The sequence below is a fragment of the Diabrotica virgifera genome, chromosome 3, assembly GCF_917563875.1.
Source record: "Diabrotica virgifera virgifera chromosome 3, PGI_DIABVI_V3a".
Taxonomy (NCBI): Eukaryota; Metazoa; Arthropoda; class Insecta; order Coleoptera; family Chrysomelidae; genus Diabrotica; species Diabrotica virgifera.
This window is the reverse complement of record NC_065445.1, coordinates 91,343,195-91,367,875: the sequence shown is the minus strand read 5'-3', so window position 1 is coordinate 91,367,875 and position 24,681 is coordinate 91,343,195. Positions and strand designations below refer to the sequence as shown.

Below are 24,681 nucleotides of genomic sequence, written 5' to 3'. Positions count from 1 at the left end.
AATGGCGGCCAACATGGCCGACCGCCCACCCGACACATTTCCCTACCTATTCTCCTTTTCATGAACATTTTTCAGTGCGTCACAAATTATAGAAAAAAAGGTAAGTCCGTGATAATACACATTTATGACATTTATTCTAACGTGACATTTTAGTTAAATCTGACAGTTGTCAAATTTTATTTTCAATTGGGAATAAAACCAAATCAATTGTGTATATTGCATTTATAAAATGGTATTTTCTTTCATTTGTATAGTCTTATAAATTGTACAGATTATATTGATAATATTATTATTTTATTTAATAAATAATTCTTTTTTGATTATGGCGCCATCTATCGACAACTAGAATAGTCACCGAACTAGAATAATTACCAAAGTATTCACAGACCTGCCTTTTTTTCTGTCACATACAATTTATTGCGTTAGAGAGAAATCGAAAAACTGTGACGCACTGAAAGATGATCATGAGAAAAAGAATATCTAAAAACTTGTTTAAGATAAGTTTAATTTGAAAAAGTCGTTATATAGCCTAAAGATGGGGCTATAAGAAGAATATTATCGTTTTTCAGAAAATATTTAAGGGGTCAAAATTTGACATAAATTTGAACTAGATTTTCTCAAAAATGGCTCCAAGGAATTTTTTTATTTTTTGATATATTTTTGAAATCCTATCGGTAAATTGAATGACTTTGGTCAGATTTCTTAACTCCCCATAGAAGGGGAGTTATGACTTTTTTATAAAAAAATATTCGAGTGCCCGTAACTTCCTTCTTAATAGAAACTAAAATTTGAAATTTTGCAGACATATATGGTATAGTATTTTTACTACAAAACCGATATTACGTAGGTCAAAATTTTTGACGTAAGAGAACTGTCAAAACATTAGAATGTGACTTTTCATTACTGTCATGTTTATTATAAACATGGCAATAATGAAAAGTCACATTCTAATGTTTTGACAGTTCTCTTACGTCAAAAATTTTGACCTACGTAATATCGCTTTTGTAGTAAAAATACTATACTTTATTATCTATTATCACAATAAATTTCACCAAAAATATGGCTTCCGGTTGAACCGGAAATGAATAAAAAATCTTATTTTTTATACGCCCTGTATATTTTTACATATTTTGAAAGAATGCAAAAATTACCTTTCCAATGACATAAAATTCATTGTTGTAGCTCAAAAACTCGAAAAGTTACGGTAAATAGAAATTTTGCTATAATCTTATGTGTGTCCTCTCTCACGCGATCATAGCAGAGCATTATTGTAGGGCAGTCAATGAGGGTATTTGGCTTCGAATTCCATCCTACTACATTAATGTACTTGATATTTTCACAGTAAGTAGGGAATAGCTCAAGAAACAAAATCTACCCTATATACTATGGCGCTTTTATCTTGGGGCGGTTCCCACTTCTTCAAGGGGGTGGAAAATCTGTTGGTCAAAATAAGCACGGAAGTGGCTAAAGAACCTATTTCTAAACAAAAACTGGTCTATACTTTTTTTTGATAACTCAATACTTTGTGAGTTATGCGTAGTTGAAAATTGGCCATTTTCATTGAAAAATGACACCTTTTCGGACGGATTTTTTGTGAATACCTTAAAAACTATGCATCGAACTAAAAACACTATATAAAACATTTTTTAGATTATAAATAATAAAGAGATTCGTTCCTTCGTAAATGTTCTATTTATAATACAAAAAGAGATATGGTAGGTGAAAATAGTTTGTTTTTTGGTGCATGCTCAAATTGGTGTATTCAACTTGAAATGACAGAGGAACAGGAACGGTAGGTTTTAGGTGTATAATGCTACCAACACCTTTTGTAGTGTTTGAAAAGGTCTTTAGAACGAGCACCGTTAAATGTCGGTTACATACAAACTAAGCGAGATATGGTACAAAAAAAATATATGACTAATGTACTTTAAGGAAAAATTAAAAGTATATACATTTAACTGCCCATCCACCATAATTTAAATGCAATATTTTTCTTTTGCAATAGCTTTTAATATAGTGTTATTTCTACTTTCAAAAAGTTGAACGGGTTTAAAATGAATGGTTTTTGTAAAAAATGTGATCAAATTATAGAATGAATTTTTAAATTTTCTTAAAAATCTCCATGTAATTCGAAAATAAAATATTTCACCCCTGAGAAGTGGTGGGAACCGCCCCCATGATAAAAGCGCCATAGTATATGGGATAGACTTTGAGTTAGGAGATTGGGCTACTCCCAAAATTTCATTAAAATCCATGCAGTAGGATAGAATTTGGAGATAATATCTTGTTCTTAATCTCGCGCATTGACTGACGTAATCGAAATAGAATGAAATGCAAATATTGTAAACTATTAATTTCTCAGAAAATGAACTAATTTGAAATGAAAGTATGACTGTATATTCTATTGATTTATGCAATAATCTATACATCTATAGTGTGTCCCCGAAATATGGCATCGAACATTTTCTCAAATGCAGGAATTAATGATGCGTAGAACCATAAAATACTTTCAAGTATAGAAGGTGTTTCTAAAATATCAAAATAACGAGTAATTTTGTTATTTTTATAGAACGCCTAGTACCATAACGATAATAGATCGGTACGAGAAAGTTCTCGGGCGGCCCTTCCGTCCAGCGTTTTTTATACTTTAGCAACAATGTCAAATTAGATCTCTGACTCTGACGTGAAAATGACGTACAACGGTATTTATACTAGACGGACTGTATAAGTAAAATTTCGGTATTTGAAGGTGTTAGGCAACATACAAAACAGTTCAATAAACTTTATTGTCTAATCAAATAATAATTAATTGAAAAACTTTCTTTTGCTGTGTCTTGATTATTTGTACACTTTACACATTTTCAAATTAATTTAACGATTAAGTTCCATATTTTAATTACAAAATTGAACTTTTTGCAAATAGTCCTAAGTGTCAAACTGTCAATTGTGTCAATGCGCCATCTATGTTGAGTTTATTTATGCGCAGAGCCAGCCAAAAATTTTTTCTGTCTACGTGTAGAGTGTAGAAGATGTATTTGTTCCGGTGATTTCGGAAAATAAAAGTAATTCGTGGCTCGATCAGTTTTGGAAAATTTGATGAAAAACAGTAATAATTATGTATCTTCTTTGTAAAGTACTTGTGCTTTCGTTCGTAGTTGGGGCGTTCACCGACGAGCACAATCACATTGTAAGTAGCAACATTTTTTTTGACTAATCAGAAATAAACATAATGTATAATTGTGGCAGCAAATATTATACACGTTGATTATATTCGTACATAAATTTAATATGTCGATACCAAAATATGGATATAATTCTTTAGATAAACTTACAGAAACGATTATAGGTCGAGCTAGCAAGAGTTTATTTGTTGTTTAGTTTCACTTTCATTGCTTATTGAAAGACCTTACGTTTTATTTACTATGATTAGCTGTGTCTCCTCCAACGTCTCCTCTGCAATATATAAGGTTTATACAAAAATAGTTGGTCGAGAATACATTATATTATCTTAAATGTTCATTGCACAGCTGCTTTTAAAATTTGACAGATAACTAAGAGTGATACAAAAATATAACAATCAAAGCTTTGTTACCTATAACTAGATCTGTTACTTAAGTACATAGAACAATTTTTGGGGAAGAATAGATAATCCTAATAACATGTGGTTGGAATAGTACTGCTTATTTTTAGTATGTACTAACATACTGCAAAGATTAGTGATAAATCTAAAGTATATTCATATTTGCTATGTACTATCAATATTTGAATAATAACTGTTATATTTTAATAAATAAATGTTAAATACATACACAGTTGAAAATTATTTGTATAATAATATACAGTGATGAGCATGCTAATAATCGGCAAAATAGCTCAAAAGATGGAAAACAATACAATGTGAAACAAAAAGAGGTGAAACTAGTGGAGGTGGAAATTATCGTTATAAACGTATTAATTAACATTACATTACATAGTTTCCCACCTGTAGACGTCTGTGACAGGAGTATTTTATAAAATTCTACTGTCACACTGACAGTTGTCATACTCCTCTGATACGTCTAAAGGTGGGAAACTATGTAATTTAAGACTATGGGTACATAATTCGCAAATATTTTACGTGTATCCCTACTTTTTCTGTCTTTACACGGCAAATTACGTGTAGTAAAATTCACACTGGTATGGATATGTAAACATTACTAGAACGTCATTATACTTGAAAATGTCATCATTAATTTAAAGAGATGCGTTTTGAATGTTCTTGGATAACTGTTATTTTTATAATTGCAAATTATTAATTCAGTTAATAAATGTGATAATTTTTTCACTAACTATGTATTCAGTGATTGTAATAATTTATTTGTACAACAAAAACTAATACTCAATCGAGAAAAGAGGAAAAGTGTTAAAGTGATTTTTTAATAATATATTGTTATGGAACGCTTACAACTTTAAACATATTTAACAACAAAATACTTGGATCACAGAATATATTATCCTGATGTATTCTCTGCTTGGATCTTCCACAAATAATACACAATAAATACCTTTTTATTAAGTTCACGTCTTAAATCAATTATTTATCAAATACACTATATATCAATAATATTTAATCAATAACTTAAAATATTCCCGATGCAATGTCAAATATTTAAAATTGTCACTGATTGCAGTGTCTGACTGACAATATATGCTGAGAATATTATATTCGGCTGAGTGCGTTTTAAGACAAAGATAGATTTGGAAAATATTACCATGGCATTGTGTTCATTTTTTTCGAATCCTGAAAAAACCAATAAATATTTTTGAAAAATTTAAACGCAGAATGAAAGACTAAATTATTACCGAGGGCCGAAAGTCCCTTAGAATAAATAAAAAGTTTATTTTGAATGAGATATTTGAAATTAAAAATCACACTAAATTTTCTCTTAGTTTTTCACCCCTGTAACTTATTAAAATAAACATTATAGAAGTTCTCAGGGACTTTCGGTCCTCGCTAATAACGTAATCTTTCATTCTGCGTTTAAATTTTTCAAAAATACTTATTAGTTTTCTCAGCATTCGAAAAAAATGAATCCCCATTTGAATAGCATTGCAGCCAAAAATACGTTCCGATCCTCTTAATGTTATTTTAGGCGTTTATAACGATAATTTCCACCTCCTCTAGTTTCATCTCTTTTTGTTCCTCAATGTATTGTTTTCCATCTTTTGAGCTATTTTGCCGGTTATTAGCTCGTTCATCACTGTATAAATTCGTCATATACAGAATTCTAAATACACATATGAAATATTTATTATTGTCATGATGAATATTTCAGGAACTCTGAATATTTCTTTTGTAAAGTTCTGTAGTTCATAATAGAAGTCTGAGTTTATAAATTAACTATTGATGAATTAATTTCTTTCTTGCCTGAAAAAATTCTTTGAGAGATTGTAGTTATATGATTTATGTCTTTTGTATACTTTCTCTTTTGATAGTTGTATGAATTGGATATTTATTAAGCAATTATGGTGGTCTCAGACATACTTAAATAATAAGAACTTGTTTTTTGCCAAAATAAAGAGTACCTACACTGCAATTGATAGGTGTAAACAGTAAAGAAAGTGTATGTGACTAATATACGCCCATCAGCACAAAATTCTGCCACTAAAAATTTTTGATTAAGTTTGACAATTTATAACTTTATTATTGTATACTTTTTCCAATGTGAATTTCCAACTGTCGGCTTTTTAGTCTCTTTGATGACAATGTCGACCATTGGTGTGGAAATGAAGAAAAAGGGTCAGTTCAACAAACGCATATCGATACATTTTTGGCAAAGTAACGTAAGTGACATTTTGGGTGAATCATGTTTTTTCATTAAACTAACGCTATTATTATTTAGAAGGTACTGCCAAAGTGTAGTAAGTCTATACATATTATATTTGAAATAATTCTAGGCTTACTACACTTTGGCAGTACCTTCTAAACAATAATAGCTTTTAGGCCCGGTTTTACCGACAACAAATAAATCAATGAATAGTTATTCGTTGAATAAAATTTATTAGACGTATATATTTATATTTTGTTTCAATATAATTTTGATAATTTAAAGTTATACTAGCGAATTTACTTTCTTATAAATAGGTACTTACAGTAGTATTAACTTACTAATTTATTCGAAGAGTAAGTATTTATTTGATAAAAAAAGTAAAATAAGTCTTATTTGACGTTAGTAAAATGGAGGAATGTCAGTTTAGTGGTCGAATAACTTTATTCATAGAATAAACTACTATTTTGTCATTGGTGAAACCGGCCATAAGTAGTTTAATGGAAAAACATGATTTTGTTTTAAATTTAAAAAGAAACGGTTTCTGCATACCTGTATATTTTATATATCAATTAAACAATTTTTTTAAACAAATTCAAAAGATCACCCTTTTTGCTATGGAAAATATTTTTTAGGTTTTCTGGGTCATTCTAAACAAGAAAGTTATCTTGACATTTTTCTCAAAAGTTGATATTTTTCGAGATATAGGCGATTTAAAATCGGAAAAATGCAAAAATTGTTATTTTCAAGGGTTAAAAACTCATATTATTATTATTTTTAGGGTTGCCAAGTACTTGAATTGAAGTTTTAACATTCATTTTAACGATTCTGAAGAGTAGTCTGGTCTAACTACAATTTAGACCTGTTTTTTAATATTTTTTAACTTTTTTTGGGTGATTCTAAATAAAAAAGGTATCCTGTCATTTTTCTGAGCAGTTAATAGTTTTCGAGTTATAAGCATTTTAAAATCCTGAAAAATGTGATATACGCATTTTCGAGGCTTGAAAAATATCTAAATGATTATTTTTGAGATTCAAAAGTATCTAAACTGAAGTCTAAACATTGACTCTCAACTAAATTGTCTCCAGACTACAATGTTGCTGATATTCGAAAATTTCTTAAAGTATAAGTAATATATACAAAGTTCAAAGTGCTTTAATTCATTACTGAAGAGTCCATTGAAATATGTATTAAGTACCTAGTTAATTAATTTATAGATATATTTTTTAAGAATATTTTCATATTATTTTTTTAAGAGTGTGGTTGACTAGCAATTGAATACTAACGAATACAGAATAGAGAGAATAAGAGAATATTTTCATAATAATATATAAACTTAGGAATTTTAGGAAGTATATCTGATAACCTTGATTCGAAAGCCAGGGTCTCTGATACCAAAATGAGGCATGTTTATGTTGAAAAATTATGAGTGGTAGGACCATACTCCGATTTTCAAGATTCATGCATCAGTTTGTAGGTACATGTACATTATACGGGGCTGAATGGAAGCGTTGTATTTTCTCCTCATTTTAAAAAATTCTGAAAAATTGAAGAGCTGATTTTGTTTCATAGTTCTTTCATATTATCCGGAGGCATCACTAACAATTTTGTTTTTGGAATCATCCTAATATCTCTTTTCTTGTAAGAGCTGCACAATTTTTGTAAATAAAAATACTGGTTGACTCATAATATCTTAAATGAATCGTTTATTTCAGAAAGGGGTCAAGTCACAAAAACCTGCTTTTGAGAAAAACAAAAAAAACGTGTTTACATCCAACAAAATTTTTATTTATATAAAATAAAAATTCTCACTAATAACCTGTAGTGTTTGTCAAAAAATATCGTATTTTTCAAAAATTTATCTTGTTAATTCGTTTAAGAAAAAAATAAATAATTTGTTGCACTTGGCCCCTTTCTGAAACAAAGTTGGTGTTTACATTCAACAAAATTTTTATTTATTATATAAAATAAAAATTCTTACTAATAACCTCTGTTTGTCAAAAAGTATTATATTTTTCAAAAATTTATCTTGTTAATTTGTTTAAGAAAAAAATAAATAATTTTTTGCACTTGGCCCCTTTCTGAAATAAAGTTGGTGGTTACACAATTTTTAAGCAAGGAGTCATGCGTTGCGTTGTTGCATGGCTCCTTTCTGCACTAAACGCTAATTTCTCTGCGCTGCCAAGGCAACACCAATGGCAGCAATTGATTCCTTTCTGCAACAAAAGCTGTATTTACGTTTAAATTAAAAAATTCCACCAAAAACTCATTTTGTCAAAATTAGTCACTTGACCCCTTTCTGAAATAAATGATTCAAATAGAGGTTAGATTGATAAGATTAGAATGGCCCGCATGCATCCCAGATCTCAATCCTATCTAGCATTTTTGGGATGAATTGAAAATAGCTACAGTATTTCTCATGATCATCTTTCAGTGCGTCACAGTTTTTCGATTTCTTTCTAACGCATTAAATTGTATGTGACAGAAAAAAAGGCATGTCGGTAATTACATTTCGTCGGTGACATTTTTATAACATTTATTCTAGTTATTCTAGTTGTCGATAGATGGCGCCATAATAAAAAAAATATTTTTTTTAATTAGATAATAATATTACAAATATAATCTGTATAAATTATAAGACTATACAAATCAAAGAAAATACCCTTTTATAAATGCAAGAAACACATTTGATTTGTTTTTATTCCAAATTGAAAATAAAATGTGACAACTGTCAGATTTAACTAAAATGTCATGTTAGAATAAATGTCATAAATGTGTATTATCACGGACTTACCCTTTTTCCTATCATTTGTTATGCACTGAAAAATGATAATGAAAAGGACAATATTTGCCATCATCCTAGGCCTCCAGAAAATTTGGTAAAGTTATGGCCCTGGTAGAGGAATATCGGGCTATTCCCCGGCAAGGATAACAGATCTTATTTATTCAATGCTAAATATATTGCGAGCAGTCATTGCTGCGAGAGGTGGACATACCCGATATTTAATTGTTTTGTTGTTAATTTTGTTTTGTGTTGCTAAACCTTCAAAGCAGTGTTTTTGTTTACAGCTTTTCCAAGAAAATAGATATTCAGATAATTCAAAAAACAAAATCTTAGGAATGCCTCCGAGATCATATGAAAGGAGTACCTATATGCCATCTAAGCAAAAAAAGTTTTCAAAACATTATCAATACATGTACATACAAACTGAGCAAGAATCTTGAAAATCGGTGTACAATAAACTTATAAATTGTCAAACTTATTAAAACATTTTTAGTGGCAGAATTTTGTGCAAGTGAGTGTATAATAAAAAAAGAAAATTCAATACCTATTTCTCCATGAAATGGGTACATATTGGTAAATGTCAATATAAACAACACTCTTTTATGATGAATAATAGATTAGGAAGCAAGGAATTACAATAATGAAATGTAATTATAAGTTTGGATGAAGACAAAAAGTTTACAAAAATTACATTATGTTGGGGAACCATAAGCCCATGGGAAAATATATGGATGTTGATAAAATAATACCAATTACATTCGGAACCTTAGTAGTAGTGCTTCATACTCTTCATCCCACTGTATTTAGTACTACAAATCCCCTGTAGTCTTCATTGAAAAAAAAGTTATTCTCTTACATTAGCGAATATAACAAATATTGCTTTTTAAACCCCTAAAAGATCTATAATCCATTTGGGTTAGACAAATAATAGGCCTAACATTGCATGCCAAGCTACCCAGAATTCTAATATTTAGGGGGGGAGGGGGTCAGTAATAGTGTAAAGGCTAAATCTTGATTTTAAAGGAGAACCATTTTTGGTCAATATCTCTGACATTTTTCAACATTTTCACAAAAATTGTAAGGACTGATAAGTATTGTTGAAAATGCGATTTTCTATAATTATTTTTTGATTAGGTACCTTTTTAGACCAACTTAAACCAAAGCATTACATGCCTCATTCGAGCAAGGATCAAATACATCCACATGATGTATTATAATCTGAATACAACAACTTAATGTCACATTGATCATATTGTTAAATATATGTCATTATGATCAAATGTAATTGAAAGGTTTTCACACCTTCTACAGTAGCTAATTTCAAATACATGTACACTGAACATTCACACTGAAGATGGTCAGTTTAGCTCAGAAACGTTTTGTGTTTTTTTGTGATTATCTTTTGGATATATGTATTTTGAATAATTTTTAATAAATTCATATACCTACATACAACGGAAATGTTTACTTTATAATATACTACGTTTTTGTAAAAAACTTTTTACACACTGGAATTAATTCATGGTAAGCTAGTGGAAAGAAACATTTCTTACGAAATGTTCGTTCCTTTCTTTGGGAAGTTTTATGGACAAGTCTAGTCCTAATTAGTTTGACAGTTTTGTACAAAATAAAAATTTTTCTAGACTAGACTACTACTACTAGAGTCCAGTAATTTCTACAGAGGTTGTTTCAATAGTCATCAGACAACTTTTCAGTACACTTAAATTTAAATTTACTACAATTGATTGTTGTACCTTGGAAGCTCTGAGTTATTATTAATTATAAATATGGGCCCCATTCTAACCGCCGTTTTTTGTTTTCGTAATATTCAATTTCCAATTTACGCAATCTGTTATCGGGTTTTCGCAGGAAAAAAGTGGGCTGAAATTTAATAAACTATCCTAGTCTAAAATTCTTTATTGGATTTTCGCATGAATATATTTTGTCAAAATGAACAATTTTGTAATCTTCATCTCCGATAAAATTAATTATCAGTTTTTAACTTAGAAGTATTTCTAATAAAATTAGTAACTTTACACAGGAAAAAGAAAATAAATGATTCTACCGGATTCTCATATTATAAATATGTTTACAACAAAGTATATTTATCAGTAAAGTTATATAACGGATTGGTTTTATTTAAAAATAGGAGTTAACGGTTTTTACCATGTTTGGTTTTTAGTAGTTATTTAAATATCAAATAATAACATTTACCAGTGGTAGGAGACGTGTTTCTACTACACCAGAAATAAAAATACCGGATTTCATAATTTTGGTATTTATCGGGTTTTCGCTCGAACCCCTCGTTATATTCTACCTTAAATATTGCTTTTAGCAAAAAAAATGAGAGATACCAAAATTGTTTAAAATTCAATTCTCTCCATTTTTGTAGATTAGGTACTTTTTGTTGTAAAACTAGTAATAAATGAGATAAATCAATTATCATCATCTGTTACTATTTTCGCCCTTAGCATTCCCTTAGCTCGGAAAATATTAACCAGACGAAAAAAATTAATAATAAAAGAAATTATAAGAAAATCACATTTCAACAATTTCAGTCCTTCACAGTTTTACTTGAAATGTTGAAAATGGTTAACATATTAGGCAAAAACGGTTCTTCTTTAAAATCAAGATGGCGGTTGACACTACAGCGGAATTCAGTGACAATTTTAAATTTACACTATTATTGACCCTCCCCCTGTAAAATGCTATACCGACTGGAATAATACAGATCTTGATGCCAAAGACATTCTGACACGAACAAAGCTTATTACTGATTATCTTAACATTATAAAATCCATTAGTAGGTATTTAATTTTCATTATGAAAATAAAATATTTCTTTCTTATTTGATCGTATATTGCTATTGCCTTAGTCCACCCAACTTGTAAATTTTTTTTGGGGCAACATCCATCTTGAAATTTCATAATTTCCAAAATAGATTCACTTAAGGATTAAACAACAAAATTTAATGAACCAATTAACCTCATTTTTCTATAATTGCATGAAATGGACATTGGTACTTTTTTTAAAAGCCACAAATTTAACATTATATAAAAAATGCCTATATAAAAAAACTATACCATTTCCTTTTTTCTTAGTATGAAGATAATGAAGAGGTAGTGCTATGGATGAATACTGTTGGACCCTACCATAATAGGCAAGAGACATACGCATACTTCTCTCTACCATTTTGTATTGGATCCAAAGATACTATCAGCCATTACCATGAAACACTAAGCGAGGCACTCCAAGGGGTAGAACTTGAATTCAGTGGAATAGAAATTGAATTTAAAAGTAAGTTACTAATAGCCAGGGAGATAGTGTCAAATTTGACAGGAGGATTTTAGCATGGCTGTTTTTTTTTATTTAGTTAGGTGTTCCAAAGCTTATTAACAAATTATGATGTGTCAGCCTAAAAACCGGGGCTTTTGGGCAAAGAAAGATAAAATATGAAACTAGATGGAAAAACCCTACAACTTATAATATATGTCAAATATTTATCTCCATGACTTACATCCATAGATGGCCAAGAATATCTGGCTTTCACCCAGGCGAGCCGGGTTCGATTCCCGGCGTCGGAATTTTTTTTTGTTTTTAAAATTGACATGTTGATTTGAAAAATAATTATTTTTATAATACCACGTTTTTATTATTTATACGACACAATATAAAAAAGTCTGTATGTCCTTTATACAATCGGAAACTATGCATTTGATCATGTTATGAAAACCTTAAGCAAAGTTGTTGTACATGGTTGTACCTTCATCCCTGGAGGTTCCTGAGTTGGTACGACCAATCTAAGTGAAAAGGGGGTTGCCCCCTTCCCGACATTCTTTTTTATTTTTTTGGACAAACAGTTTTTTCTTAATTTTATATGATGTAGAACCAAAAGATACATAAAACCCTAAATTTTCACTTTTCTATCACCAAACCCCATTTTTTATTAGCAATCTAAATATTTCCCTGTTCTCTATAATATATAAAAATGAATGTTTGTCTGTATGTCCTTCATAGAATCGTAAACTATGCCTTTGATTTTGATCATATGATGACCTCAAGAAAAAGTTGTTGAACATGAACCCGGGAAGGTTTCTGCGTTAATACAACCAACATAAGTAATCATTATTTACGCAGACACCACAAAAAATATTGTTTTTTATTAGAAAAAAGGGTTGTTTAGGGTTGTATCTTTTGGTTCTACATCAAATAAAATTAGAAAAAGCAGTTTGTCCAAAAAATAAAAAAGAATGTCGGGTGGCAACACCCGGCATTGATTGGTCCTACCAACTCAGCAACCTTCAGGGGTTCATGTACAACAACTTTGCTTAAGGTCATCATAATATGATCAAATGCCTTGTTTACGATTCTATAAAGGACATACAGACTTTTTATATTGTTAGTCCTGTCGCCAGTGGGGGTACAACGGCGTCCTTAATTCAGATGGACTTACCCAAGTTCTTTTTATGTATTTTGACCCGTAGAACACGAATTTTTTGGGTAACAGTTGATCCGGATGTCGATAAGATTGTTATAAACAAAGAACTCGAGGAATCACATAACAGCGCTTTTTAGCAAAACAAAACATTTTTTTTGTATTTTTTGGGTCATTCTAAGCAAAACATGTTCTTATAAGTTTTTTCAAAGGATGCATAGTTTTCGACATAAACGCGGTTAAACTTTCAAAAAATCGAAAAATGGCAATTTTTGAACCCGAATAACTTTTGACTGAAAAATAAAATAGCAATTCTGCTTACCGCATTTGAAAGTTAAAGTCAAATTCTATCGGTTTTGATTATTTTCATTGCTAAAAATTAATTTTTTTTATTGTTAAACAAAGCTATAAACACATAGTGCTTGAATGATGTTTTCAATACATTTCTCATTATAAATCGAACGAGTAGGCGCGCATACAGACAATTTCTACGTAGATAACGTACATTAAAACGCATGCATTGGGCACGGGAAACACTATGTGTTTATAGCTTTGTTTAACAATAAAAAATTTAATTTTTAGCAATGCAAATAATCAAAACCGATAGAACTGGACTTGAACTTTCAAATGCAGTAAGCAGAATTGCTATTTTATTTTTTAATCAAAAGTTATTCGGGTTCAAAAATTGCACTTTTTCGATTTTTTGAAAGTTCAACCTCGTTTATCTCGAAAACTATGAATCCTACGGAAAAACTTGTAAGATCATTTTTTGCTGAGAATCACCCAAAATGTATAAAAAATGTTTTCTTTTGCGAAAAATCGCTGTTATGTAATTCCTCAAGTTCTTTGTTTATAACAATCTTATCGACATCCGGATCAACTGTTACCCAAAAAATCCGTGTTCTACGGGTCAAAATACATAAACACAACTTTGGTAGGTCCATCTGAATTAAGGAGGCCGTTGTACCCCCCCTGGCGACAGGACTATGTGTCGTATAAATAATAAAAATCTGATTATAAAAATAATTATTTTTCAAATCAAAATGTCAATTTTAAAAACAAAAAAAAATTCCGACGCCGGGAATCGAACTTGGCTCTCCTGGGTGAAAGCCAGGAGCCAGGTATTCTTGGCCATTATGGATGTAAGTCACGGAGATAAATATTTGACATATAAGTTGTAGGGTTTCTCCATCTAGTTTCATATTTTGTCTTTTCTTGCCTAAAAGACACGGTTTTGGGCCAGCTGACACATCATTTGTTAATAAGCTTTGGTACACCTAACTAAATAAAAAAAAAACAGCCATGCTAAAATGCTCCGGTCAAATTTGACACTACCTCCCCGGCTATAACACCTTTTTATTGAATCTATCTGAATACCTATTTCGTCTGTATTTTAGTTAATATGTCTAGAGGAGATTACTGTGCTGTACAACTTGATGAAGAAAAATACAAAGCGTTTGTATATGCAGTGAAGAACCATTATTGGTACCAAATGTACATCGACGACCTGCCCATATGGGGTGTAGTTGGAGAAATGAAGGACAACAGCTACTACATTTGGACTCACAAGAAGTTTGAAATTGGTTACAATGGCAAACAAATCATCGATGTTAATCTCACATCGGAAGAAAAAGTTGAGTTGAAACCTACTACCCAGTTAAAGTTTACGTATGAAGTTATTTGGAAGAAAACAAATATTAAGTTTGAGGATAGATTTGACAAGTACTTGGACCATAATTTCTTTCAACATAGGGTAAGTAATATAGTTTATTATTTGGTATAAATACTGGGTGTTTCACACATTAATGTTAGATTTTAAATCCAATAATTTTCACTTCTTTATAACCGTAACTAATTTATGTACATGTCTAAAATATTTGCAGCTCCATGTCACTTTAATTTTATACAGGGTGTCATGATTAGCTTTGATTATTGTAGGTTATTCAATTCTCTATACAGTAATACTTATATACAGTGATGAGCGCGCTAATAACCGGCAGAATAACGCAAAAGAAAGTTGTGAGATAAAAAGAAATGAAACTAGTGGAGGTGTCTGGCTAATTGGCTCGGCCAAGGCCATCAAATTCACTCAAAAAAAAACTAGTGGAGGTGGGAGATTTAGCGATAAAAACCGATACATTTACATTCTACTTATTGTTTCCGACCTTTAGACGTATCGGACGAGTTTAGCAACTGCCACTGTCACAGTGACAGTTTTGGTTGACATACTCCTCTGATACGTCTAAAGGTGGGAAACAATAAATATAATGCAATCGTGTAAGTTTTTATAGCTAAATCTCCCACCTCCACTATTTTCATTTCTTTTTATCTCACAACTTAATATATTTTCCATCTTTTGCGTTATTTTGCCGGTTATTAGCGAGCTCATCAATGTATAACATATAATATATCTTATATATTATAATATAATATATACACACTGTCCCAAAAAAGTGTTTGAATTAAATTAATTAAATTAACAATTAACATTGCTTTTTACTTAAATTAAATGTTCAAACTGCCAAGAGGAAATTGGGTGGCAGCTTGAACATTAAATTTAAGCGAAAAATAATGTTTATTTGTCAGATAAATATTTTTTTTCTGTTTCCTGACAACGGTAAAATGTATTTTGAATTAAATAAATTACGTACATTCTTCTTTTTTGTTAAATTTAGACACCGTCCAAAAATAATTTTTAATAATAATTTTCTCTATTACTCAATAGAGAATTGAATAACCTTTCAAATGAGCTAACACACGACACCTATTCTCGTTTAAAAAAAATATTGATTACGTCATCGCGCATATGGATGAAGTCACTAGTAGGGTATGTATGACAAAAAATCATAATTTAAAAATTATAATCGACCATTTTCGGGATTTTACGCTTTTGAAATAACTAATACGCCGGCTTAGAATAAATTTATTCCTTTCATTTGCATCCTACTGTATAAGATTTCGGTTTAGCGTTTTTTAATGTTGCTCTTGTTGAATTTTTCATTTTTTATTGTTTTTGAAAGAACTTCATTTGCATTTTTCCAATACCATTAACAATAAACTATTAAACGTAAATATTAGAAAATAAAAAATGATATTTCTAATAATCAAAACGCCTTCCCGTATATTTTATTACTTGTTTTTATTATATTATTAATATAAGTGTGTTAAAACCAATAAATTATAAATAAAGGTAGGAGGTCGTTAAATTTAATATTTATTTAGATAAATATTAGTGAAAGTAAGGATAGTATAAAGAGCTGGATTGCATATTGATTTGTTATAACAATGGCATGTGCATAACCATTACATTAAAAGAGAACCATTGTTAAGTAATATATTTTATTTTGTTCATAGCAACTATTGCGCAATGTGACAAATATTATAAAACTAAGTTTTATCTTAACGTGAAAATTTAGGTTTTCAATATATTGGTATTCTTTTAGCCAATCCTCGTATTCTCTTTTTTCCTTTTTATAATCAGCCGTTAAAACCATATTTTCCTCTTCGTGTGTGGCCCAAATATATGATTTTATGATTTTTAATAGATTATATTAGCTCCTTGATGTCATTTGATCTATTAAGTATGCTACAGTCCATATCATTATCCACGAAAGATAATAATAGCTTCAAGTTTGTGTAACAAGATATTATTTGGAATTATCCAGAAACAGAAAAAAACTAAAAGATGAAAGTAAAAAAACAAAAAAAAAAATATGAATTGAAAATAATCACATGAAACAGAAGAACGATGTTGGCCCAGGAAAAATGTTGGAATAGGCAAAGAACTGAAAAAGTGTAAAATAGATATTGCAACATTGCAAAATTTCGTTTGGAGGGTCACATTGATATACAGGACTTTACTGTGTTATACTCAGGAGGAAAGAACCAAAAGCAAAAAGGGAGGGACTCATGATATTAGGACACCCTTAGAGAGAAAATCATAAACTTCAAACACATTTATGAAATAATTGGGTATGTAAGAATAATAAACCATTTAATATATCAGTGTTAAACCTATACGCTCCTACAGATACAAACCCCCCTCTGTGGCTCAGTGGTAAGAGCGCCTACCTTTGGATCAAAAGGTCCGAATGGTCGTGAGTTCGAATCTCACCAAGGTCAGAATTTTTTTCTTTTATTATAAATTAATAAATGAAAATAGTTTCTGTCCCTGTGTAATCGGTACTCACCGGAGGGACCGCAGACGTTCGGATACAATTAGCGTCACTTTGCAAAGACAATGACGTCGACTTTGCAAAGTAACAAGACACTTACTCAACACACACACACACACACACACACACACACACACACACACACACACACACACACACACACACACACACACACACACACACACACACACACACACACACACACACACACACACACACACACACACACACACACACACACACACACACACACACACACACACACACACACACACACACACACACACACACACACACACACACACACACACACACACACACACACACACACACACACACACACACACACACACACACACACACACACACACACACACACACACACACACACACACACACACACACACACACACACACACACACACACACACACACACACACACACACACACACACACACACACACACACACACACACACACACACACACACACACACACACACACACACACACACACACACACACACACACACACACACACACACACACACACACACACACACACACACACACACACACACACACACACACACACACACACACACACACACACACACACACACACACACACACACACCACACACACACACACACACACACACACACACACACACACACACACACACACACACACACACACACACACACACACACACACACACACACACACACACACACACACACACACACACACACACACACACACACACACACACACACACCCACCCACCCACCCACCCACACACACACACACACACACACACACACACACACACCCACAACACACACACACACACACACACACACACACACACACACACACACACACACACACACACACACACACACACACACACACACACACACACACACACACACACACACACACACACACACACACACACACACACACACACACACACACACACACACACACACACACACACACACACACACACACACACACACACACACACACACACACACACACACACACACACACACACACACACACACACACACACACACACACACACACACACACACACACACACACACACACACACACACACACACACACACACACACACACACACACACACACACACACACACACACACACACACACACACACACACACACACACACACACACACACACACACACACACACACACACACACACACACACACACACACACACACACACACACACACACACACACACACACACACACACACACACACACACACACACACACACACACACACACACACACACACACACACACACACACACACACACACACACACACACACACACACACACACACACACACACACACACACACACACACACACACACACACACACACACACACACACACACACACACACACACACACACACACACACACACACACACACACACACACACACACACACACACACACACACACACACACACACACACACACACACACACACACACACACACACACACACACACACACACACACACACACACACACACACACACACACACACACACACACACACACACACACACACACACACACACACACACACACACACACACACACACACACACACACACACACACACACACACACACACACACACACACACACACACACACACACACACACACACACACACACACACACACACACACACACACACACACACACACACACACACACACACACACACACACACACACACACACACACACACACACACACACACACACACACACACACACACACACACACACACACACACACACACACACCACACACACACACCACACACACACCACACCCACCACACCCACCCCACATTACCTGAGTTAGTGATAAGTTATTGTCTAATATAGATTTTCACTTCGGCAAAAAATCAAACAAGATAGAACTTTTTGTAATTTCATTAAGAAATGTTTAATAAACAACAGATCAAAAAGTTCTACTCGAGAAGTGGGTGCTTCATTTTTTATTAAACAAATGAACTGCGAAATTAGGTATTTTTTTAAATAACTCCGAAAATATAAATTTTAGAAAAAAACTGACTAGACCATTGAAAAATTCAGAAAATTTTACCAAAAAAACCTTATATAAAGATTTTTCTAAAATTAAATCTGTAGCTTCTATAATTTTTTATTTATAACGCTAAAGTCACCCTTCTCACAAACATTGGCGCACTGTAAACTAGCGTACGGCGAAGTGCACGGTTGAGTTATTTTAATGTAATTCTTTAACTAATCGATCAAATAAAATTTTACAAATTGAACATGAAAGAAGAATAATCAAGCTATCTTAGACTTATAATAAAAAGAAACAAAATGTATGGGTATAAGTACGGTGTGGGCTGAAAGTGAGACTTACATGAATTTTCTTAAAAATGATTTAAAAATGTGTAACTGAAGTTTTACTAGTGCAGTGACATAAAATACCAAGAACAGCAACTGTGAGTAAATTTTTAATATTAACTGCATCCAGACGATTTTTGTTAGGCTGATTGAAGTTAGATATCAGATACACAATACTGAAAAGTAATTAGCTAGTAAAAACTCGCCTAGCGAAATAAAGAATTTTTAACAACAAAAGGCAGGGTCGGCCTGGGAAAAATGTTTTGGACAATAATTATATTTAACAAAATAACTTAGCAAATTTGAATATTTTAAATAAAATGTCACAACCAACATTTACAAATCAATCTTCATCCACCAACACTCACCCAGATAATAATTTAAATAATATGAATACCTCCACACATCTTATGCAAGCACTGTCTCAAAAAATATCTACAAGTATCCTAACAAAGACCAGGCACTTATCTTCGGCTCCATTCAGGGAGCAAAACTTCAAGATTATCTTCTCCAATTGGGACCTCTGGTAAAACCAATAAACATAATTTTCTGTAGCAGAATTTCACACAACAGAATATGTGTTTATCTAACCAATAAATCACTGGTTGATGAGTTTTTAACTAATCATGGTCAAATTGTTGTCAATAATGAAGTCATCAAAGCAAGACGTCTAATTTCACCAGCAGACAGACTAGTATTATCGAATGTAAGCCCAACGATCCCACACGAAACTCTTGTAACCTTACTGGAAAATATTGGATTAAAATTAGTTTCTCCAATAAACTTTCTTAGAATAGGTGCATCAAATCCAGAATACCAACACATACTCAGCTTCAGAAGACAGGTGTATATCGCTCCTTCCCCAGATATTACCATACCCGAATTCTTAGAAATAACACATGATAATCTATCATATCATATCTTTTTAGCCCTAGACAGTCAACGCTGCTTCACCTGCAAATTATCGGGTCATGTTGCATCCCAATGCCCTTCGGGCAATATTAACCCACATTCCCAACAATCATCACAACCCACACATAATGTTCCAATCTCGTCAATATCTCAACCGGATGAAACATCTCCTAATGACTTAAATTCCCACTCAATAAATAATATTCTACCCGAAAGTTCCTCAGTAGTAGAAAATTGTGCAAACGTCGCCAATACTGCTTTGATCACATCCAATCTGGTAACAAATCCAGATCACACTGCTCAATCTGAAAATATCCCAACCTCGGACAAAACTACTAAGTCAACAACTTCATCCGCAACAAAGCGAACAGCTGAAGATATGACCCCAGCCACTCCAGAAGAACAAATGCCACCCAATACTTCTACCTTCTCTCTTCCCCAAACAGTCGTTCAGAAAAACAAAAAACCCAAATCTAATACATCAGATCCAGAAATAGAACTTACTGAATCTATTATAAACTATATCGACTCTCATTCTCCTCACTTCATAATCAACAGCCATCAGCTTAAACAGCTCCTAGAAAATACATACGGATCGAGGGATGTTCTTAGCATTGCGGAAGACTTCACAGAAGATATTCCAAAACTAATAGATATGTTAGAAGAACTACATCCTCACGCAAACACTAAGAAACTAAAAACTCGTGTCACAAGGCTAAAAAAGAAATTACTAAAGCAATCCCAAGATTTAAGTGATACCCAATCTGATATCTCAAATACATCTCAAGATACCCAATAAATACATTCGAGTCATTACTCCAGTGGAACTTAAATGGGTACTATACCCGTTTAAATATGCTACAGCATATCATAGCCCTCCATTCTCTGGACATATTGTGTCTACAAGAAACTCACTTCCGAGACGAAAATGTCCACAAAATGAGGGGATACAATGAATTCGTTAAAAACCGAAATGTACAAGTTGCGAGTGGCGGCGTAGCCATTTACGTCTCAAAGAATCTACAAGCAACACAAATTAGAATAAATACAAACCTAGAAGCGATAGCCGTAAAAATTAAAGCACAACTAAATTACACCATCTGCAACATATACATTCCTCCTGACCATTATTTAATTGAGGATGAACTGGAGTCTCTAGTTAATCAACTTCCAACTCCTTTCATTCTTCTAGGAGATTTTAATGCCCACAATTACTCCTGGGGTTCTCAAAAAACAGACAGAAGGGGACGAATTCTATCAAACATATTCAACACCATGAACATAAGTTTACTGAATGATGGCAGCAATACTAGATTCAATATAGCTACTGGCAATTCTTCTTGCATCGATCTTTCATTATGTAGCCCAACTATTAGTCCTTACCTTGAATGGAGAGTTATTGATGACTTACTAGGCAGTGACCACTTTCCTATAAAATTAACGAATTCAATTATAAAAGACAAAATATCAAACGGAGATAGTATCCATCAGAAATGGAAAATAAAGAAAGCCGACTGGAGCTCTTTCTCAAAAACCATTGAGAATAACATATACAAAATTAATGAGTGGAAGGACGCAAATACAGCAGTAACTCAACTTAACGAAATAATCATAAAAGCCGCTGAATTTTCAATAGGAAAAACAAAACATATCAAGAAATTTAAACCTGTGCCTTGGTGGAATGACGAATGTGCCGAAGCAATACAAAACAGCAAATCTGCTCTAAATAGATGTAGGAGGGAGAAAACCGCAACAAGTATAATTGAATACAAAAAACATAGGGCAAAAGCAAGATATATTACCAACAAAAGTAAAAAAGAGTCATGGAAGAAGTTCGTAGGAAGCATAAACAGAAACACTACAATATCATCGGCATGGAGGAAGATACAAGGTATTTATGGAAACAAAACTTACCATGTCATTAAAGCATTAGATTATGACGGCAAACGAATAAACCAAACAAAAGAAATATGTGAAGCATTCGCAGACTATTATCATAAGCTTTCCATAAACAGAAATATAACTAATGATAACATTGCCCTCCCTACGGAATTCAAAGAGCTGGCAAACCTTAATTCTCTAAACAAGCCACTGACAAAAGAAGAAATGGAGGAATCTCTCTCATCACTAAAAGACAGTTCTTCTGGTCCCGATGACATCCCTCCAGTTTTTCTAAAAAATCTCCCAGAAACGGCGAAACAAATCCTGCTTAATATCTTTAATCACATGTGGAATAATAGTGACTTCCCCTTAATCTGGAAGAAAGCAACAATCATCCCCATACTTAAATCTAACAAATCTTCACTCTTGCCTGAATCTTACAGGCCAATCTCCCTAACCTGCTCCATGAGTAAATTGCTAGAAAAAATAATCAACAAGAGACTAATATGGTTCTTGGAAACTCACAAATTATTAATTCCCGAACAATCCGGATTTCGACCATCTAGAAGCACACTTGATAACATTATTGACCTAGAAAGTCATATTCACGAAGCATTTGCTACTAAAGATAAATGTCTAGCAATTTATTTTGACATTAATAAAGCCTTTGATTCTACATGCCATAAAATCATCCTAAATAAACTACATCACTGGGGATTGAAAGGCAATATAATAAATTTCATACGCAATTTTTTATCTCAAAGAGAATTCCAAGTCCGAATTTCTGGAACAATATCATCAACCAAGAGACAATTAAACGGCACACCACAAGGATCAATTCTCAGCCCAACTTTATTTTTAATTGCTATGAATGATGTCTTAAAAGATTTAAAGAAACCAGTTGTAGCCAGACTTTACGCAGATGACATGATCGTGTTTATCAAGGGAAGATGTCTTAGCACCATGGCTCAAAGCCTTCAGCAATGCATAACATCCTTCGAACGTTGGTCTATAATGTCTGGGTACAATTTCTCCCCAAACAAAACAAATTGCATATTATTCTCAAAAAGAAACATACCAGAGCAGCATCGACCATCAATATTCCTATACAACCAGAAACTAAGCTATACTCCACACATAAATTTTCTGGGCATGATATTCGACGAACGTCTGTCGTGGAAAAATCATATTAAAACACTAACTCTTTCTGGTCAAAAGGGCTTAAATTTATTAAGATGCTTAGCAAACAAGTCTTGGGGATCTGATGGTCTAATGCTGCTAAAAATATACAGAAGCCTTATTCGATCGAAAATTGATTATGGATGTATTGCATACACATCTGCTCGTCCTTCAATATTAAAATGCTTAGATACTATACACAACACCGCAATAAGAATAATTCTAGGGGCTTACAGGACAACGCCTGTAGAAAGCCTATACTGCGAACTGGGCGAACCAGCTCTATCTTTCAGACGACAAATTCTTAGTTTATCCTATGCCTCCAGAATAGCATCAATACCATCAATTCCTGCTCACAAAAACACGTTCTGTAATCGTTTCAAATCAACTTTTCAACATAGCACCTCTCCACCACCCTTTTATATTAGAATTCACCGGTATATATCAACGTTAAATCTCCAAAATTTCCCCAGAACGTGGTTAATGAATGAACACAGCATTCCTCCATGGATTATCAGAACCCCACATGTAAACACCCAATTGACGAAATATAATAAATACGATACCAATCCACGTCTTATATATCAAAATTATAAACAAATAGTCGCAAAATATAAAAATTATACCCACTTATTCACTGATTCGTCTAAGTCTTCCCAAGGTGTAGGAGCAGCAGTATACATAAACAATGAAACCAAATATTTATTTAAGCTTCCCAGCTCCTACAGCATCTTAAATGGTGAACTTTATGCCATATTACAAGCGTTGAAGCACATTTCCAATGCACAAACCAAACACTCCTTAATAATATCTGACTCACTCAATTCACTGAGACTCATACAACAAACCTTTACGAAAAATCCAATAGTCATATTAATCAAAGAAATATTACACAGTCTGCATCAAACAGACTCAAAAATAGTTTTTCTATGGGTTCCCTCTCATTCTGGAATCGAGGGAAATGAAAACGCTGATCGTTGGGCTTACACAGCTGCGCAATTACCAACATTGGCAGAACAATCAATTCCAGCCGCAGATACAAAACAATTACTAAAATCA

The 24,681-nt window shown here is 32.8% G+C and overlaps 1 protein-coding gene across 1 annotated transcript in view; it reads left to right on the top strand.

Annotated features, from left to right (window-relative positions):
• Positions 1-2,974: 2,974 nt before the first annotated feature.
• LOC114329977 (transmembrane 9 superfamily member 3) overlaps positions 2,975-24,681 on the top strand; it is a 79,898-nt gene continuing 58,191 nt past the window's right edge. The window contains exons 1-3 of the mRNA XM_028279272.2: positions 2,975-3,187; positions 11,694-11,889; positions 14,425-14,780. Of these exons, the coding sequence (XP_028135073.2) occupies positions 3,116-3,187; positions 11,694-11,889; positions 14,425-14,780 (624 nt within the window). The 5' untranslated portion in view covers positions 2,975-3,115. The remainder of the gene's footprint in view (positions 3,188-11,693; positions 11,890-14,424; positions 14,781-24,681) is intronic.